We start from the raw sequence: 21,832 nt of genomic DNA, 5'->3' as shown, positions 1-21,832 counted from the left end.
GGCAACACATATATAACCTAATGACAATGAATGGTGAAATGCAGAAGTAAAAGAATGATCCAGGAACTGATAAATAGCGGAAAATGAGTGTGTTATGTTGTGGCATGCCTGAAGTCCCAAGAGAGGGCTGTCTTGCTTTAGTCCAGTCCTGTGAACTGAGGAGGAAATCAACCCACCTAGAGAGAGCCTTTGAAGTTCATATATCTGAACTCAAATTAAGGGACATGCCATGAATGCTTGCTTCTTTTTTCTTCTTTTATGAAGCCTTTTTTCCCCTTTTGTTGGGATATAGTGGCTAGATATTTGGAGGAAATAGAGTTAAAAGTAAAAGAGAAAGCATGAAGGTTATTTTATGCATATTTTGCTTTGTGCGTGTATTAAATGACATACTTCACATTCATACAATAAGCTGCATGTTTTTAGAATCACAATTTTAATGTGAGGTCTACTAATTACAGTCATTCAAATTCCATTTTTTCCATTCTTTTTGAGTGTTTTCAATAATGTGTTATAAGCTGTTTTTCTATGACATTTCTGAACAACAGAAATGTTTTTTGCTGTCATAATCAGCAGTCACTAGACACCATTACAACAGGTGTCGTGTTAACTAAAATAAAATCACCATTTGGTGATTTAACCATGTTAAAATGCATGCAATTGTTAAAACTGATGTAATGAATTAAATTATGGGGAAAATGTACTTGTTATTACCCATTCGCTTTGGGTGAGCCAAAGCTCCTTAACTAGGGCAAATGATGCAATCACACAAAACAGCGCGAAATCAAATTCAGGTGTTAGAAAGAGTCGTTGGCTTTGTATCAGAAACAGACACCCCGAGTTGCTGTAATTTTCACTTGAAGTTCACTAAGAATTGCAGACACGTTGACCTCAAAAGTTTGTACGCTCCCTTCATGAAGAGAAGAAATACGCATCGCTTGAGTTTGGACGCTGTGTGTTGCCGTACACCGCACAGACCATGTCAACATGGCGTCTTCAATGTCATTCTTTGGTTTAAGCCGAATAATCTCTCTTAACTCAGTCACAAAAACATTTGTGAAGCCTGCCAGGTAAAACCAGTGATTAAAATAATTGTTTTGCATTTGTATTTATACGTGCAAAATAATAATGCTCGGTTTGTTTGTTTGTCTGTTTAGAGTTAACGTTACACTGTTAGCTGGTTAGCTAACTAACTTAGCCAGAGTGGCATCTATTAATCCTCTTTTAAAAGATGTATGTGTGATGAACAATAACAGATAGTATTGTCCAGCCTTTAAAGGTAAAAGTTGTTTCCTGTATAGCGTGTTTTAAGTCATTTGTAACCGATAGAAATGAAACCGACAAATTTTAGTGATAAATACCGTTCTAATTTTTCTGAGTAGGTGTAACTTATTGGTTTATATTTTCAGAAGTCATTGTGGTTGTAATGGTAAGGTATACGTTAGCGGTTTGTGTGAAGTTTAGCCCACTGACCTGTATAAACAAAAAATACAGACTCTTCATTATGTAACTATAATCTAAATCTCGTAGAGCAGGGGTTCTCAAGCCTCTCCATGAAGTAACTCCAGCACTGCACGTTTTGTATGTCTCTCTATATCTGACACACACACTTCAGGTCTTGCAGTCTTCACTACTGAGCGGATGAGTTGAATCAGGTGTGAAAGATGAGGGAGACATACAAAATGTGCAGGGCTGGGGATATAGTGGCTAGATATAGAGGTTTGAGAACCACTGTCGTAGAGGTTAACCTTTGGGTTAATACCTATGACTTACTATATAGTCTAATATAGAATTTCTGAAATTTACAAGATGATGCTCATATCACCTTACAGGACCTTTAATTGACCAGCTATGTAGTCTGCGCATGTTGAAAATAGAGCTACTGTCCTCTAGTCCCGATTAACTGTAGACGTTTTTTTTAAATTCAAGATTGATCTAATCTTACATCGTCTTTCTTCGGTCTAGGTATCAGATCAGGAGCCAGCAGACACGGTGCTGACTCTAACTGATAGTATCCATTAACATAAAACAAATAAAATCTAGTCAGAAGATGTAGGTTCTGCACATATTTTATATGTACAATGCTGAAATCTGTCAGGTGTTCACAGTACGTTAAAATGCTGATAGACTCTTTTTATCCAGCATCTTTCTTTGTCTTATTTTGCAAATTAAATGGAGAAATATATAATTTTTTCATTCATAAAATTTAGATTCTAAACATAACCCTTGGTTGCATAACACATTAGACCTTATTCATGAAAAATGTCTGTTTAAAGAAAACATGTATATTTTTTTCAATGCACTAGTTTATATAAAAACATAATTCTAAACAATTTAACACAGAAGTTCACTCTGCCTGTGTTTAATGAATATTCAATTTGACAGGAGGTTTGTGGTCTCCTCTCAAAGAGTCGGTCATTCAAATCCAAATGAAAACCCAGCTAAAGTCTTTTTTTGATTGACTGTTTTCTACATAATATCCTTCATAAGATAAAGATCATTCTGTGAAAATGTAACCTTGATATCTTTAATATTGACCGAGTAAGACCATGTCAAAGATTGAAATCATAGTAAAAATTACTGGTTGAAATCACACTTTGTGCTTATCTCCTCGTAATTAGATTTTGAGACTTTAGCCTGGATTTCACAGAGAGGGTCACAAATTTGAAGGCAGCTTTACATTTCCTCACCTGCCGGCCATTTGTGATTGACTTAAAATCAGAATGAGAGATCAGTGAGTGCTCCTGTCACTAAATATTCAGAATTATTGTTTGTTTATGACAGACCAGTAACCAGTTACTGTTTGATTTCAAAGGCTGTGACTGTAGACTGGCAGGACAACACCAATGGCTGTTTGTTTCTAACTGGCTTATAGAAGCCTGCCAGAAACTCACAAGGCAGAATTAATGGGGGCCGAGGAGAGAGTTGTGTGGCTTCCTCTCTCCCGTCTCTTGACACACATCCCCCTCCTTCAAAACACTTTACTGTACCGTTGTTTGTACCTAACCAAGTTTTTTGTGTGTGTGTGTCTGCTTGTTATCTCTATTATTTTTTAAAATTCATCTTCCTGTTTTGCAGGTCAATAAGCACGTCAGGATGGAGGCTGGCAGAACAACAGGGACAGGGATCCCAGCTCATCACTGTGGATGAGAAACTGGTATGAACATTGGCTGTGCTTTTCTGTGGCCTTTTTTTTTTTAACTGTGTTTGTACTGGGTCACGATTCTCTTATGCTTTTGTAATTATGTAAAAGTTAAAATTCTACTGCACTGGTTGGAAACCATATATATATATATATATATATATTATTTTAATATTTATATATATATATATATATATATATATATATATATATATATATATATATATATATATATATATATATATATATACATTTATGAATACTAGCATGCTTTATACAGTTAAATGTTCTCAAAAATGTCCTTCACAAAATCCATCTATGCTGAAATGAAATCTAATGTTTTTTTTCATGTTCTTGTGAGGCAATAATGACCTTGTTTACCTATGAGACTTCAGACACTCAGTTGGCTTGAATGTGTGGGCCGGGTTTGGCAGAGTGGGCTGTTTGGGTGGACTCAGACTATCTCCGATTGTGTCTGAGCGGGCAAGTACACCCCGCCTGGTTGAGGGCTCTCATTTAATAGTAGGGGCCACTCTAAAGTAAAGCTGCAAAAGGGCCTCCCAAAAAAAGAAGGGATTGAAAGAAAAAGGGGGGAAAAACAGTCTGACAGTAGCAGACTCACAGGAAAACGGCGGCTGTCCTTTTATAATTGGCCACAGAGCTTTCATTGTTGTTCTCAGGCGAGCAGTGCCCATTGAGCAAGATATGTGGCAAGGACTACCTGCCTTATTCAAGACATTTTAGAGAGCCTTCTTATATAAGATTTTCATGTTTGTTGTAGATGTAATCAGACAGTTTGCAGACGTGGTAATGTAACACTTACACAAGATTGCAGGAAAAAACTATTTAACTTGTGAATATTAATGGCATGTAGATCATATGTAAAGTATATGATTACAGTATTGTCTAAACAAGTTAGGGATATTTCTGCAGAACTGCTTTGAGAAGATGTAGGTCCTCCTCAGTGCTCTTGACATCTCAGGATGTCTTGTAGAATTTATTTTGGGTCACCTGGATGGGTTTTTCTATTTGACCCTGAATAAATTCTACAAGACATTTCTTTGGATCTCTAATTTTCATGGTTTAGTCTGTAAATTACCATTGAAACATGAAGATGTGTTGACCAGGAAGAATGTAGAAGGATGAAAGCATAACAAAGAGCATTGAAGTCCGCACAGACAGTTTTAGTAAGTGTTTGGTTTATATATACATAGAAAACCAAAAACTGAAAGGATTTTATATATATATATATATATATAAATATATATATATATATATATATATAAATATATATATATATATAAATATATATATAAATATATATATATATATATAAATATAAATATATAAATATAAATATATATATATATATATAAATATAAATATATATATATATATATATAAATATAAATATATATATATATATAAATATAAATATATATATATATATAAATATAAATATATATATATATATAAATATAAATATATATATATATATATAAATATAAATATATATATATATATAAATATAAATATAAATATATATATATAAATATAAATATATATATATATATAAATATAAATATATATATATATATATAAATATAAATATATATATATATATAATCTATCCTTTCAGGTTTTGGTTTTCTCAAATCAGATTTGATGGTGCATTGTATGGCCGCAAAATGTAATTTTAAAAGGGTTTTTTTAAAAGTTTAAAAGTTTTAAAAGAGTAACTATACATTTATTATACTTGATACTTACTATAGTAATAAAATACATAAGTTATACAATGTAATTCTTTATATTGTTTGTTGATTTGATAAACCGTTTTTTTTTTTGCTGTTTCTTTCTTTTCTTTTTTGTACTTTAAACTTTACTTTGTTTTAAATTAGACACTTTGTTTTCTGTCATTGAGGATTTGGTTGTTCACCCATGGTGGGTATTTAATCATTTTTGCCTATAGTGTGGTGTGGCATTCATTCCTAAAACTATTGTATCCTGTGTGTGTAGTATATATAAAGCTGTATTGAATATCATCGAAATGCATCACAATATATATATATTTTTTTTTGCAAAATTAAGGCTCAGTTTTTTTTTATGAATGATATGATTTCAATTATGTTAGTTACAGCTTTGATTATTTTTTTTATTATGGAAGTGAATAAGTTGTTTTGAAACTAATTATTCTATGATTTCAATTTCATAAGAAAATTAATTTATAATAGCATTCTTAAATTATTTTCAAACATATCATTTTGAAAAAAACGAAAATAATGAAAATCTCGAGCTCTAGTGAAAGTGCTTGCAAATGTGCCACTTTGCAGTGCAGTCAAATGTGTGGCATTGCAAATGACGGTAATTAAGGTCCTGCGTGATTGTGATGGAGTCTGGCGCTTTCTCCATCTGGTGCCTGCACTGACTTGCTTTTGTTAGTAATTACAGTTTGATTAAGCATGCTGGGCCACAAGAAAGCCTTCATGGCTGGCCAGTGACACAGAGTTTCACACGGAGCTCATATACCCAGAGCTTTCTGAATGAACTGCAAGAGGACCTTATAGCTGCTTGTGAAACCCCTTTATGAGGCGCTTTTTTTGTGCACAAATTTTTATTGTAAAAATAATGTCTCCTATTATCATTTAAAATGAAGAGACATTTAAAAATCCTTTTGTATTTCCACAAAAAGCGTAATCAGTATGGCTCTGTTGTGCTATGAAACATTGCCTTGTTTGTTTGAGCATCCTGATCAGCCCAACAGCGCAACAGTGGCTCAACCAATGGTGTGAGTTTAGAATGGAGTCTGTTTGGTGTCAGACGGGGGATAGTGTTCAGAAAACCTGTTTGATTGTCATTATTTTGCTATTTCGATTGCTGCTCCTACTAATGTAGAAATTACACAGTCATTTATTGAAAGTGCCATATTTGCATGTATATTGAAATGTTTTTGCAAACCATCCAGCATACGAAAATAAATGCAAACAGCAGTGAAATTATACCTAATTGCAAGCAAGAGAGGCGTTCTGTCTAGCCAGACCTGTAAATTGAATGAACATGTTGAAGTAGCTGTCAAACATGTATCATTGTGCCGGTGAGCTCCAAGGTAGACTGAATTCAAGATCCAGCCGTGATTCTGTTCTCCTCCCCCTTCCCCCCTTTCCCTTCAGCGTTCATCTCAAGTGTCTGTTTTGTCTAGTTGTCCGCTCATACCAGGTGCTTGTCCGAGAAAAAACAAAAAAAACCAAGGCCGGCAAGTAGGTCAAAGGACATGGCTCTTTGAAGAGGATCTGACAAGTGGCTTTGTGTATTAGTTGCTAAACGGTATTTCATTTGCTTAACACTTGAGAAAGTAACCTTTAAAGTGCCCGACAGCACCTTTGTGTGGCAGAGGAAGGAGACTTGCACCGGCTGTAGAGTCCACACTGTGTTCCTCACTTCATTTCCTCACACTCTGCTCTTCCAAATTGGCTCAATACATTTTTCCCTGCTGCTCGTAGTCTAATAATATGAATGCTAATGTAGCTGATTTGTCTCGAATAATAATTATATTTGAGGTGAGACTCATTTATTATTTTTTTAATAGTTGTAATTGGTGTTTTGTTTAGAAAGTTTCCACGATTGATGACAGAAATGAATAAAAATGGTCAGAAGGGGTTTCCTGTAGAGCTGTTACTTATTTTAGCAAACACCTTTGTGAATCCTCAGTGTTATTTGTCATGCTGTTAACTTGAAGAAATGTAGTTTGCTTATAATTTATATATATATATATATATATATATATATATATATATATATATATATATATATATATATATATACACATATATATATATTATTTTATTTTATTTTTTTTTTTTATTAAAGAGAAAAAACAGAGTTCATAAGTTCATGAGTTCAATGGCTGGTTCCTGTTGTTTTGTACAATTATAGTTTAATTATTGTCTACTGTTGGTCTAGAATGCAGAATCATCAACTTTGGAAACAGTTCTAAGCAAAATATCTGTAAATTTATTCATGTCTGTATTTTGTGACCTACATGTGTGAGAATTAATATTTATCAAATCCAAACTCTGTTGTTCATTTGACAAGATTAATTAACGAAACATGCTTGCTATTTTTATGTTTTCTGTTTGTTTATTACTTGCCATTCATTTTTTATTAGAAGGAACTGCCTTTTCACCCTCTGATCACCCATCCATTGTTGTATTACTCACTGGTTTTCAGCTCATTTAAAGTGTTATAATAGCCAATGGACAAGGCTACCCAGTGTAGTAAAGGCTAATAAAAAATGCCATTCCTTTGGTAATTAATAAAACAAGCTTTTTTTTGTATGTTTGTTTTGTATGTAAGTGTCAATCAAATCATTATGGTCTAGTGTTGTCAAAAAACCTGGTACTTCGGTACCAAGTCGGTACTAAAAAAATGAAAATGTCACAGTAGTTTCTGTAAGTACTGGTGGTACCGAGTACCCTTTCAACCCTGTTCTGGGAAGCAGAAAACACGGACGGAATTTCAAAATACAGTCATGAAAATGAAACTTTTTAATATGAACAGTCACCGAATTTGTCAAAGTTAGCATAAATTAATCAAATCAAATCTCCATATCGACCAGTATCTGTAAATGTTAAGCCGCAAAAAAGTTGGTTGAAATATGAATCCTGCATTTTCTGCGTGTCTCTTTGTGAATGAATGAATGGCAGAGACTTGTGGGTTTGTTTACTACATAGACTGAAGCACGTGACGCTTGCAGTAATTTGCAGTTAGGACATAAATACATAAACAACATCACCAGAACTGTTCTGAGTCACTTCACAAGCATTTTCACTTGAGTCACTTCACAAGCATTTTACCGTTTCATTTGAGTAAAACCAGTGTCAATTTAAAGGTATTTACGGCAACCCGTCAAAATAAGTGTACTATAAATATTAATGTTATTATGTAGAATGTATGTGATACTGCTACTACTGTTGAAAAAATTAATAAAACTTTATTTTTTAAAGAAATAAATCACACATATTTCCATGTTTTAATTTTAATAGCAAATCCCCTTTTATTTGTCAAAAAGTAAAATGTTTAAATTTAAGACAAATAAAATTTGGGTGAAACGTGTTTACTGTTTTTCATAATTATATTACTTGTACAAAAACTTAAAATACAATTGTAAATAAGTATAAAGAATGGCATTGGTTTTATTTTTAGTGATGAAAAAAGGTTTTTTATTTTTTTTATTTTTGTGTTTTGCTTTGGTACCGAAATTGGTATCGAGAACCGTGGATTTTCACTGGTATCGGTACCGAATACTGAAATTTTGGTTCCGTGACAACACTATTTTGGTCAATTGTTTCTCGCTAGCTATTAGAATAAATGACTTAATGCATGTGTTTTGACGTACATATAGTTTTACAGTGAGAGTACGTTGATTTACAAAATGTCATTTATTTTTATGCATCACAAAATGGGGTGAATGCCTAGATAGATAGGACTAATATAAATATATTGAAGTGTGTTGTTTCTGCACCACATTTAAAAATAACTGTTTCCATGCTGCTTTCTCTTCATCCGCCCCTTCCGCCCTGTTCTGCCTTTGAAGGATTTTTTGGCTGGAAGACAGTTCTGTTTAAACACTGAAGAAGCCATGTAATGTCAGCTGATCTACAAAGCTCATTTTCATTCTTGTTTGGAGAGTGAATCCACATTAAATGTTTATATTACTAGCCTGCCTCTGTTTATTATATGGATCATCTCTTATTGGTCACAAATGGTTTTGTTTTTTTACCCAGAAAGTGCACTTACATGTACTGTATGTGGACACGCCAAGCTGTAATGTCTTTCCAAGTCACCTTTATGTTGAGTTCTCAATGTCTTTAAGCAGATTCGGTCATTAATTATTTCTTCTCTTATTTTCTCTCTATTTTCCCCTTTATTAATCATCATGTGAATTCAGCTACAGTGATTCTGAAGGGGTTCTACTGGAACAGTGCTTGAGTAGTATTATTATTCCATATGCTGAAATGAAAACTGGATTTATATACATGTATGGACACTACAGCCTTCGGAAGTCCTTGAGAGGTTCCACCTGTAACCTTCCAATATCTTTTCCATCCACATTTTTATGTATTATTGTCTGTCTGAGATTAAAACAAGCCAGTAGGCCACACATGTACAGTACGAGTCATTGGTGTGTTCCCCTTTCTATTTAGAAATGGCAGACAGTGTATGAATCTGCTGTTGAATGTGTGTGACGACACAGATCAGTAGTCCACGTCTGAATATCAGTGTTTGTGCAAAACCGTCAAGGAAGCTCTTCTGAAAGGTCACTTCAGAAATGAAAAATTGTAATGTTTGCACAAGCACAATTTAAGATTCAGTGCATTTAGAACTCACAAAGCGACAAAAAAAAATTCTGCTCACATGGCAAATTCTTACTTGTTTACACCTTCGGTATCCGTCTTGTCGGCCACACTTGGCTCTACCAAGCTGCACGCAGGACTAATTCAAGCAGTCGGCCCCACAGTCTGCCGCTCTGAAAGGGCTCCCATGCTCTTTATTCACAGAGGAGCCAGAGGTGTCAAAAATATAGACACGCTTTCACGTGATTGAGACTTTGCCAGTCTTTTCTCCCTCGCTCTTAAGCCTGGCATTCTGTCTGCACATACAGGTATTGAAGGCCTCTGTGAATACAGAACTGTCAAACTTCATAGTTCTCATTTTGCTTCCTGTACATGCAAGGAGAAAAGTGCAGTGTTTTCCTTTGTGATCCCTCTCTGGCCTAATTTTTTTTTTTTTTTTTTCTTGAAGCACCATATTTAAGGCACAGTCGCTCGCTTTGTCTATGGGCCATTGTGCATTTGTCTGTTGCGTAGATCACCCTCGTAGTTTTTGTTGTACTAATGTATGCAGGCAAGACTAAGTCTAGACTACTTTTTTTTTTTTTTCGTCTTTTTTTTCTCTCTTATTTCGCAGGCCAAGGGCATGTTTTTAATCGGTATTACCAAAAAAATGTTTTAAGATCTTATTCGGGCTGAATTAACATAACTAATTATGTAATATTGTATTATTTATTAATAATAATCATATTTCTCTTCATCAGTTCTCAACCAGAATTGTTTGTGTGTTCATCAGACATTGAAATTAAGTCTCCCATGTCTGTTTAGACTAATTGTCATTCTGCTCAGCAGCGTCTTTGAACGAGACCCCTTTGCGCTGAACATTTTCAACAAAAAGATTCATTGTCATTTTGAGATATTTGCCATTTAAATGCTCAAGCCAACTGAATTTGATACTGAGGTTAGATGCACATCATGGAAAGCTCTGACATTTTTCTTAATCTTTGTTGTCACGAAGTTACTGGTGTGGATCAGAGCTAGCTATTAAAATCATCTTTGACAAAGTTTTATAAGTCTTGCTCATTACGAAGTTGAACATATTTTTTTTCTCTGTTCACTAAAGTCGCCCTGTTGAAACCGAGCGTATGGAACTGTATGTTCTTCCCTGCCTGCTCGAGTGTCACGTGAAGACTTTGTAGAAGTCAGTGTTTGGCTGCCTTTTGTTCGCAGTTAATGCTAAAGAACCTCTTTTATATGAATCAAGTGGCAGATGACAGACAATGATGAAAATTTTGATTCTTTGAAGTTGTAATGGCCATTGAAATGTGTGAAGTTCCTGCATTGAAAGGGGAGCTACTTGTAGGATTCGCAACCTTGGGTGGCTGCTTGCTGGGAGGTTTGTCTGTGTGTTGTTGCCGACTTCCCATTGCTGCTTGCTAATTCCCAAAGGAATTGGGCCCTCTTTGCCTTTCAGCGGTCTCCTTCAGCTCAGCAGCACCACACTGGAGTCTGGGACCGTGCAGCATGTCACACACACATTTTTTAGATAACCTTCTTAAAAAAAAAAGAAAACATGAGCAGTGTTTGAGTTTTATTTGTGCTCTGGGTATTTGTTTTTGCTGGTATCAGTACAGATATCCTGACTGAATTGTAAATCACAAGATCTTGATTTGATTTGATTCTATATTTATTCTGATTTGTTTTGGTATGTTTTAGTTATATTAAAAATACTGGTTCGTAAGAGTCATTCGTTGTGACTTCGTTGAGACTACAGTGGTTACATTTATTCATTTTTGGGGGGCCATGGCATTACGGATTAATTGAAATGCAGTTTAGAAAGACTGACACATGGAATTAACTTGAACAACCCTACATAAACAAAAATATTAATATTGATACTGTGCAGTTGAGTGAGATCAGTTCAGTGGCATATACATGATGAAAGCACGGTATAAACTTTCATGCCAAAAAATAAATAAATAGACTTAAAGTAGAAGATCGATTTTGGTAGAATAAAAGTTTCGATCAATTAGATTGAAATTCTAATTGATGATTAAGTATACCATAAAAATATCCTTTGGTTTGCCAGGACTTTACTGTAAAAAAAAGGTATGGTGACGAGGTGGAATGGCATATTTTACACCTTATAACTGTATATTTCACTAAATTATACTAAAACTATTAAAATATGTTTTAAATTAAAATGTACTGATAACCACAGTGCTAATACAGGCAGTACAATAAATAGCCATATAAAACATGATCAGACAAAACACCATCAGGGTAACACATGCAACACTATAATATAGCATTGAACAGCTAAACTAAATATGTAAAATAAAACATCCTACTGTACTAATTCATGATAAAAAAAAAATGAAGAAACTAAATTATTTTGATCAAATATAATCAAATGTGATGTCATGCAAGGACACCTGGGAAAGCCTGTTTTTTCATTGTAAATTACTCAATTCATAGTTTTCAGTTGCAAAAACACATTTCACTTTATTTTAAGTTAAAAGGACATAAAATGGAATATAATTACGTTTAATGTGTTAAACCATAAACAATTTTTGTTTGCCATATATGGTAAATGAATGTAGTATTTTTCTGTAATTCGTTTTTAACAGTTTGGTAAATTGATCCCCACCCCCCCAGCCCTAGTATTGATGGGTTTTATCAACTTAGTTTAAATAAATTGGGCACAACTCTGGAATCATATCGTTGCCAGTAGAAAAATTCAATCCAGCAGTGAAATCAGACTGATGCCCTGAATGATTCACCTGCTCAGAGCGACCACTTAAGTTAATGTACTATTCACTTCAAGCTTGCAGAGTTCTTTTCACCTTCACACCTGAAAGCCCAGGTTTCTGACCTGTGGTGAGGATCAGACAGTAAACTGTCTCGATTTATTTTGAGAGTGTGAGAAATGAGCTTGTCTAGACAAGTATGCGTCTGCATTCAAAAAAAAAAAGAATTTGGCTTTTATGCCCATTGGGAAAACAGCATAGCTTTTTATGCTTTTTTTTTATGAGAGCATAAATGTGAATCATTATTTTTGGCAAACCACACATTAATGCTTGGATTTTGATGAAAAGATTTGCCTTATGCACTCATAGTTTTCTTCTCTCGTCTCCCTCATTTTGCCAGGACATCACAACTTTGACTGGCGTTCCTGAAGAGCATATTAAGAGCCGCAAGGTCCGTATCTTTGTGCCTGTCCGCAATGCCATGCAGTCTGGTGTCAAAAATACCCAAAAGTGGAAGATGGATTTTGATACAAGGGAACGCTGGGAAAACCCACTGATGGGCTGGGCCTCCACGTGAGTGAACATCATAAGTCATGCTTTTTGACCTGCCAAAAAAAAAAAATCCAGTGGTCTGAAGTGGTTGTTATTCCCAATCCAGGGCAGACCCCCTGTCCAACATGGTGCTTATGTTCAGCACTAAGGAGGATGCTATCGCTTTTGCAGAGAAGAACGGTAATCCATTTAAACATTTTTCCACTATCGTGAGCATATTTTTTAAACACTACAATCATCCCATCAGAATTGCATCCAAAAATGTCCCTTGAGGGAGCCGATGCTCCTTTTTTGAAAAGGAGCTGTGTTTGGGTTTGTGGCATAAAGATTCACATTTATCCTCACCCTGTCTTCTCCGGCCTGGTGTTTACACTGCACATCAGCAGCAGTGGACATCTCCCAAATCCAGCCTCTAAGATATACTTGGCTGACCGTGCTCTGGGCCTGTTTATTTTTACAGGTTGGAGTTATGATATAACAGAAAAGAGGGTCCCAAAGCCGAGAGTGAAGTCATATGGAGCAAACTTTTCCTGGGACAAAAGGACTAGAAGGTCGGCCAAGTAGACATCCCTTTTCTGCCTGTCTGTGTTATCTTTAACAGACCTGTAAAAATAATATACTCTATGTATCTAATAAACTATCTTTACAAGTCTTTGAGTTTTACTGTGCTTCCTTTTCCTGAATCTGGATGTTACTTCATTCAGAATCATTGGAATGACACCATATCTTTGCTAGTGTGAGTATTTAGCACTTATTATTACTGAAGTAGCTGCTGTTGTTGTTGTGCTAGTCGTGTGCTTTGAAATGCCATCTCCCTGTTTCCTCAGAAAATAATTTTTCTTTTCAGGTGGTTGGTTTTTCCACCATTCCAACCCTCTTGAAGACAGTTTAGTGTTAATGTTTCTGAAATGGGAGGATGAGGTAAATGTCAAGCTTCAAAGACTGAATGCAGCTAGTTAGGCCTAAAAAAAAAAAAAAGTTTGGTTCCGGTTGGTTGTCAGTTGAGGTCATTGGTCGGTAGGGATTTATTTATTTTTTTAATTTATTTATTTTTTTCTCCAGTGGCAGTTTTACACACACACACACACACACACACACACACACACACACACACACACACGCGCGCTGATTTTAAATGTGTGTACCGGTACTTTTACGACAGTGATTCTGTATTCCCGTTTAAAGTCTGTTGTTGCCATAGACACGCAAAACGCGCACACACACACACAAAAAGCCTTCGCGGGAGTTTGACAGGCGATCTCATAGTAGATTAACATGGAGGATTTGAACTTGAAAAACGGAGTGTACAGACATCTTTTTGTAGTCAAACAACATTCTTTGTTATGTTCATTTATGTGGTTTATTTGATTTTGATGCTATAAATTAACTAGAAGCAAGAGACGATCAGTTAGTTTTAACTGATGATCTAACTTACAGCGATCTGTTCGACACATTCAAGAGCCACAAAACGGTATTTATTGTTTACATTTCTTTAAAAAATGACCACATTTGAAAGGTGAAATAACCAAATGAGACTTTGTTTCATATTAAAAGTAAGCTGGTAATGTTAATGTCCTGTCTGTCAGCATGTTGTCAGTGCCCTCTCTGTTCCGCGATATATTGTTGACTCCCCCCTCCCCCCGTGTTTCTCTTAATGTTACGATTTCCAAACCTTAAGTTATAGCACACTTTAGGAATTGACAGTTAAAGGGTTTTGATGCAATACTTAATGGTTTTTAACGGATTACTTAAGTGTAAAACAGCATTTAAAGGAAACTGTAATTTAATTAACGATGTGTGAAAGACCGTTCTTCCCCAGTCTCATAAAATAAATTTGGGTCGCACATAAATTGACAGGGTCGGTCGGAAACCGGAACCAAACAAATTTTTTTTTTAGGCCTTATGTTTACTCTCATGCTCCTCCAGGGATGAGCCCAGATGAGTAAAACACCTGCCTGCATCAAATAATGTTCAATTGAAAAAGCAGTAACCATTTTACTCTGTCATCTCTGTTAGCACATTAGAACAGTCTGGTACTACACTTTCAATGTTCATTTTACATCACATGAACAAATCAGAATTGCTGGGAATTGTTAAAACTTGGTTCATGTTACAAGTCAGAATGAATCATTGATGTGACAAGGTTTATCTAATTGATCTGGACACAACACCATTGCCTTATAAATGCCCTATATGAAAGAAAAAAAAAAAGACTTTTTGTTTCCAAACCTGAGAACCGTGCAAGCCACACCAGATAACTTCATGAGGAGCTTTGCATAATAGGAAAGAGCAATGTTTGGAGAAGCAATGAGTCGGGAAGCATTACATGGGCTCAGTTATATGATGTGAATTCTGTGATTGTGTGAGGTCAGCCAAAATGCAGTGCAGTTTCAGCTTTATCTGTGGGTAGTAGGATCGTGTGTGATTGATTTTTGTCACTAGAAACTACGTGGTGAGGAAAAGTGAACCAGTTTGTCTGTAAAAACAAGCTTTGTAGGAAGATTAACAATTGATTTCTCTGAGATAGAAGCCCAGACTTAAAGTTAGGTCCTTATGGGATTTTTTTTTTTGCTTAATTTTGTTCAATTTATATCCCTACTAGTTGAAGTTTATGGAAAAAAGATGTGGGTTTTCTGGCAGTAGATTTGTGATGTCAGTTAAAAACTTTTTATGTAATGGGCTTAAGGATTAGAGCCAGGACACTTTGATTACACACAAAATAATGAGAATAATAATAAATGGATGGGTGCATGAACTCTATTCTTAAAATCCACACCACTGAGATCATTTTTAGTATTTTTTTTATTGATTTCACTCTTAATATCTGTACAAATACATCAAACTTTGTATATACATATGACATTTACATAAAAAATACAAAACTATAAATTTATAACTGAATTTTGTTTTTGTTTTTTATCTTGAGATGTCTGAAAATAAAAAGATGCGTTTTGTCAACAAAGTGAAAAAGTGAATGAATTCTATATTGATACAGAGTCCTCTTAATTACCTTTTCTTTAGCTCTGCAAGAGCAATATAGAGCAGAATATTGTCAAGAAAAAAAAAAAACAAAGTTGCATGGCACAGTTTCCTCGAACAAGTATAACCCACTGCTAATTTCTGCCCTATTGTAAAAAAGTCAAACTGTTGCTGTTGATGACGGATGCCATTTTGTACAAGTGAGTCGTCAGGAGTTTCCTATATGAGAAACGGCTCATTTTCAATGTTATGCTGCTGCACTATATCACAAAAACATTGAAGAACGTTCAAGAAAATCCCTTTGGTCAGTTACACTGAGCTGTAAACAAAACCAAAAATATACACGTACATTAAAGAGTGACTTTTTTTCCCTATGTGTTTCCATTTTTTTTCCAATAAATAAACTCACAAGCTAACATGCAGGTATGTGTGAAATAAACATCTGTGATACAGAATTGACATTGACAAGCATTTATACAGCTTAGGGAATGCAATTTACAGCTTGCAGAAGACTCAAACTTTACATGATAGCATTTTACCTCACAATAAATAACACTGCTTCTCTTTGGACAAATATATTTCTCAGTCATAAAAAAAAAAAAGGGAAAGACAACATAAGTGGAAACAAAATAACATGATAGACAAGTAAGCCAGACACTGTTAATGTATAAATTATAAAACAGAACACTGTATAAATAAACATCAAGCAGACTGAACTACATGTATACTACTATCTTTTTTCTCTGAAAAATAAATTAGCATACACATATGTACAGTGTGGACATGATTCCTTGCCCTAGGACTGGTTGATGGTGCTTTATCCATCCAGTACAGGTGATAATCGGATATAAGCCCTGTAGTCCTGGTCGTCCTCATCGTCATCATCCTCCTGGTCTTCAGTAATGGCTATATGGGAGAATACATGGTAGCTGTTGCATGAATATAGACCACAACAGCGCAGAATGTACGTGAGTATTTGTCTTTATCCCAAAGCCTCTCACAATCTAGGCTACTTGACAGCATGATCATGTGCTCTGGCTCCCAAAATTATGCAATAAGACGTACATAATGAAGGAAGTCAGAGGTGTGACGGGCCAGGGCTGATCAGTGGCTTTAATGGCTCAGGTGTGTTTGGTAGATTTCTGAATCAAGACCAAAAAAGTGCTCTTGCATTCCACGAATGTCTGCTTTTTTTCTGGTTTCGTGTCTAAATCCATTACTTTGAATGCACGGGTTGTACACTGGCCGACCGTAGCTATGTGGTCAAGCAATGGCACAGTTCTGAGGTATATGTAATATAGATATATAGTTTCTACATAAAAGTTTACATTGAAAAAATGAAACGGGCAAAGCAATGAAACAAATATGCAGTCCCTCACAAACAAATAGGACAACATGACCACAGCAGGACTGCACACACAATTTCACCTTGCTAACGTTAGATGGCTAACAGAAAGCATTGCTCTCCTTATAACATATTCTTGTCCTGCAAACTGTAAAATGCTGTAGTCATTCAAACCATGAGGTGATCATAAAGTTGGTCCCTTGAAATGACGAATGTACCTTAAGGCACAAGAACGTTAAGGTAAGCCATTCGTTCGCTAGCACAAATCTGAATGTAAATATTCCCTCACTAATGGCAGCTCTAGCTTCATCGATCCATTATCAAAGCTAGTGCACAATCTGTCGAAATAGGTAGTCTAGGTAACAACGGCACCAATGTTAAAATCACCTTATGTGAGTATAAGGAGAAGGATTCATGTAATTTCAAACCCTCAGAGCTGTTTATGTCATAGTGCATTTGAAAGAATCGATTACAGCCAAAAGCAGAAATCAAACAAAAAACAGCATTCATAAAACACTTACATGATAACATGAATATGGAATTGACAAGCTGATATGATATAAGTCTCTACATTTGCACTTTAACAAAGGGGAAATATGACCTCAACCTGCTGGTCAATAGCAGGTCAGACTGAACGAGAATTTGAATGTCACTGCAGAAGTTAGTCCGCACATGTTTTCTTGTTAGTTAAATGAAGAAAATTAGTATTTCAAAGGACTCCTGGAAAGAGCTCTTTGTAACATTTCTTTTTACATTGTATTCATAGATTTCCATTGATTTTGTGGGTTCTTTATTAAATAAATGTTTTTTTGTTTTGTTTTCTCTTTTCATTTCATTTTTGTTTCTTCTCAAGAAAATACAAAATTAATGAAGCCAGCCAAAGAGGACATGCAAAGAACTTCCAATCACAAGTCCTTTCTGTAGCTTAACTCTTAGCAGCAGGAAGGGAATGAAGAGGCGTTATTTGGAGGGGTGGGAGGTTTTGGGGAGGTGGTTGCTGGGGGCAGCATTGGATTGTCTTTTTAAGATGTATTACTTACAGTTGCAAGATCCTGAATGCTTAACCTCCAGGAGAACCCCCAAAGAGCAAGCGGCCTGCTTCATGGCGCACTCGCTGGGATACGTGGTGTTGTCGCTGGCGCACACGGCTTCCTCCGATCGACTTTCTGGGCATGTCTCCATGCAAACTGCACAGCGCCCACGACTCATCTTGGAATCCCATAGACACTTCTTCCCCGGGCTGCACTGGATATCGTCACATGACTTGGCCTCTAACAAGACAATAGGGGAAAATAGCGGTCAATTTCTTCTGATAACACTTCAGTGTTTCATACGTAGAAATTCATAAACATGTTTGTTGCTGTTGTGGAGAGCTGTAGGCAAGTCACGCTCATTTTGTTATAACACAAGATGATGTTGCCAACATCAGGAAACAGTTAGACACCAATGACTTTCCTTTGCAAATAACAATCACAACTGATGTCACGAAAGACTAATGGACTAATGGAATTCATTTGGGATTTCGCCATTGTTGCCTATGCACTCTGAACTGAAAACAAATTCCACCATTTCTCCGTTTTCAACTTTTCTCATTTAAATGAAACGAGTAAAATTTATGTTAACACTCACTGATGCATTTCCCTTCGTATGCCACTCCAATGGATCTACCAAGCAAGCACGTGGCTCTCCTCAAATGGCACGCACTGGCGTAAACAATCCCGTCGTTGCCACAAAGGTACTGATCCGGAGACGTAACCTCTGGGCATATGCGGTTGCATGTCACACAATATGCGTTGTTTGTCTGGTCCACCACGCAAGTCGAGGTTCCCGGACACATGACATCACGACACGTCTCTGTGAGGATGAGAAGAGCAGACTGAATGATACAGTTTTACCAGATTTTCACAACCAATGACCTAGTTTCTCAAAATATTTCTTTATTCTTTAGTGTATTCTAGAGCGGACTTTATTTAGTATAAACTGTAGGATTCTGGATACAACTGCTGAAATCTCTTAAGGTTAGACAGTATCTTTTGTGCAAAAGCAACGTGTTACCTACTTTTGCATTTGCCTTGGTACTGCACCTCCAGATCTGGGTGCCCCTTGCATTTGGATTTCAAAAGGGCACATTCATCTCTGTATGTTTTCCCATCTGAGCCGCACACAGGCCCCTTCCAGGTGATGTTGGAGCAGTCTGGGGCGCAGACGCAGCGAGGCTTACTCCTCCTGTTCATTTTACATTTCTTCCCAGGGCCACAGTCCACATTATCACATGTCTCTAAAATTCAGTCAGACAGGAACATGATATTTGAAGTGTATTTTTTATCACACATTTGTAACCTATTGATAATCTGTTGTCAACTAATTTTGTTTGTTTTAAGACAAAGAAGGTGTGAGAGAGAGCACTGAGGCACAGTAACATTTTATTTTTATTTCTTCTGTTTGAATGCGCATGCAATATGTTTGTATGACATATAATAGCAACGTTTCCACATGAACAAATGAACATGGGATTCTACCTTTACAAGGTATGCAGTTTGGAGCCCCGCCATTGAAGATCATCCACCTGAATAATGTGCTGTTTGGCACATCTTCCTCAGTCCAAGATGTACCGAGCCTCCCACTCCGGCAGCATTCCTCTCGACTCATCCCAGGCATGTAGAGGACCTGACATCTCCCATTCTTGCCCTGCTGGAGCCAGCAGTTACCAGCTGTAAACAAAAAGAGCCAGTCTTATTAAAGTCTGAAGCCAATGACCCAGACACAACACGTGCAGCCTGTATTAGCTGGAGCTCTCCTGCTCCCCCTCCCCCGCTGTATTTTGTCTGATTTTTCCCAACGTAATGCGACTATTTTACACTTGCATGCCTTCACCCAGACAGCTCAAGGTCTCCGGGTCTGCTCGGGAATATGCTTTTCCTGTCGTCGAATATGTTATGACCGTGCAAAGATTGATTGTCTTAAAGTAAGTGGCAGATTGACAGACTCGTACCTATTTAAACAATGTGCATGGCAGTCTAGACTCCAGTTCCTCGAGCGCTCTGAGCCAACTGTCTGCGCTCATCACGTTTCAGCACACTTACAGGAGCGTTCCAAACGCTGCTTTTAGCAACACAAACGCATTTATCCGCTGCTAACAATAAGGTTCGGAGATGTTTTGAACCCTGTGCGTAATCAGTCGTGTTTATGTATTAAATTAGTCATTCGCGCCGGGGATACTAAGCGACAGACAATTCAATTAAATCATACAGTCACGCGAGCTTCATCAAACTTTGTTCTCCAAAATGATCATGCCGTTTTGGTGACAAATACGCAAAGCGATTGCAATAATTAAATGCATTAAATTGGTAAAAAGAAAAAAAAAATGCATTATGTCCACTTAATTTTTTTTTTTTTTTTTTTGGAATGCCAGACGCGGTAGACAGTGTCTAATTTCACTACCTACTATTTGAGAAAAATACAATCGAATGTCTAATGCATAATGGTTGATTTGAGGGTGGGCTAAATATGCATTTATACAAAACACTCATTCTTCAAATTATTGCTAGACATTATTGCTATCATATTAATTAAACATTATTATTATTATTTTCAACATGAATCTCGGTGTTCTCTAATTTGGACAATCTGAGCACTGATTTTAGATAACGATAAAATGCTCTAAATCTCTTAATTTAGCATAGATTTTTTTTTTAAAATAATTGTGCATGTAAGGACGCACCTGTCTCGAGGACACAGGCGCGAGCCAATAACAAAACTTTACAGTTGTCTAGAATTTAAGCAGTTCCCTTCATTCTAAAAAATTACTTTTATTCTAAATGATTTGTAGACCAGACTCGTATCTAAAGCGTATCAAAAATAATTTTGAAGAAACATATTTACAGCAGCAAAAAAAAAAAAAAAAAGGACGGAAAAAAGTGCACTCACCTTGCACTTTTTGATCTTCAATCAGATAACAGAGCCATAAGAGTAATAAAATCATTCCCGGGTGGAGCTGCTGGCGCTTTAGCATCCTTAGCATGTTTAAACAGAGAAAGAGTATCTAGACGAGCAGTGCAAAAGTAATCTTCTTACTCAGGCAGTGCTGAATGAACGCTGCTCTCGGAGTGCCACCTCTTTTTAAGTGTATAAGGGGTCTCAGGCCGACTGTCTGTGGTGTGGGCGGTCTTCCTCTCTGTGGGGGTGGGGAGAGAGCGTTTTCTCACCCAAGTTCTTTCAATCCAAATCAGGTGACATAGCTGCTTGAAACTTTCTCTTGCCCCTAAATCACTTCTGAGTTTGGCTGCATACCAAGTCTCAGGAAGCATAAATGAAAAATGGCCCAATTTGTATATTGTAACCTTACGGATATCCACAACTGACCAGACGTGAATGAGACCAGTCCAGTCACACAGGAAAACAATATCTTGGCATAAGCAACAACATATTCAATGACACCCTAAAAACCCAGTTTCCAATGAATATTGGGGTTTTAGTGCAAAGGGAACAAAAGGGAACGTGTTTGCAGGAGGTGTGATTGGATATAAAGACTCTGTAACCGGGTGTGAATTACAAATTGAACTGCGCATTGATGGCCTTTGAATGTCACCACAAACCTTTGAGATGGGAAATGCCACAACTTTCTAGGCCATGACAGGTCTGATTAACAGTAGAGGGTGTTAATTTAATACAAGGTTACTGTTGAAAGGTGATCTGCGCGAGGAGACAATGGATTACAGAATAAAGGAGAGAAAGACTAATA

General features: G+C 36.2%; 2 protein-coding genes across 2 annotated transcripts; one reads left to right on the top strand and one right to left on the bottom strand.

The window, feature by feature from the left end:
* Positions 1-868: 868 nt before the first annotated feature.
* On the top strand, positions 869-13,419 carry LOC132141108 (NADH dehydrogenase [ubiquinone] iron-sulfur protein 4, mitochondrial-like). Its single transcript, XM_059550343.1, has 5 exons — positions 869-1,067; positions 3,076-3,154; positions 12,616-12,788; positions 12,874-12,947; positions 13,228-13,419. Exons 1-5 carry the CDS (start codon positions 985-987, stop codon positions 13,329-13,331), a joined length of 513 nt encoding a protein of 170 aa, XP_059406326.1. The 5' UTR covers positions 869-984; the 3' UTR covers positions 13,332-13,419.
* Positions 13,420-15,558: 2,139 nt separating this feature from the next.
* On the bottom strand, positions 15,559-21,196 carry LOC132141107 (follistatin-A). The gene is made up of 6 exons (XM_059550342.1): positions 21,019-21,196; positions 19,611-19,802; positions 19,151-19,369; positions 18,721-18,945; positions 18,132-18,362; positions 15,559-16,652 (listed from the first exon to the last, which is right to left on the bottom strand). The coding sequence occupies exons 1-6, from the start codon at positions 21,110-21,112 to the stop codon at positions 16,564-16,566; spliced, it is 1,050 nt and encodes a 349-aa protein (XP_059406325.1). The 5' UTR covers positions 21,113-21,196; the 3' UTR covers positions 15,559-16,563.
* Between the last annotated feature and the right edge of the window lie 636 nt (positions 21,197-21,832).

The sequence above is a fragment of the Carassius carassius genome, chromosome 5, assembly GCF_963082965.1.
Source record: "Carassius carassius chromosome 5, fCarCar2.1, whole genome shotgun sequence".
NCBI classification, from domain to species: domain Eukaryota; kingdom Metazoa; phylum Chordata; class Actinopteri; order Cypriniformes; family Cyprinidae; genus Carassius; species Carassius carassius.
Note: the sequence above shows the minus strand (reverse complement) of the source record. Positions and strands in the feature narration are given on the sequence as shown.

Coding starts and splice junctions, on each gene's coding strand:
- LOC132141108 (XM_059550343.1), top strand. CDS start 985: ATGGCGTCTTCAATGTCATTCTTTGGTTTAAGCCGAATAATCTCTCTT. Junction 3,155..12,615: donor TCACTGTGGATGAGAAACTG/GTATGAACATTG, acceptor TCATTTTGCCAG/GACATCACAACTTTGACTGG. Junction 12,948..13,227: donor CGCTTTTGCAGAGAAGAACG/GTAATCCATTTA, acceptor TTATTTTTACAG/GTTGGAGTTATGATATAACA.
- LOC132141107 (XM_059550342.1), bottom strand. CDS start 21,112: ATGCTAAGGATGCTAAAGCGCCAGCAGCTCCACCCGGGAATGATTTTA. Junction 18,363..18,720: donor ATACGAAGGGAAATGCATCA/GTGAGTGTTAAC, acceptor TTGTCTTGTTAG/AGGCCAAGTCATGTGACGAT. Junction 16,653..18,131: donor GCATTCAGGATCTTGCAACT/GTAAGTAATACA, acceptor TCTCCCATATAG/CCATTACTGAAGACCAGGAG.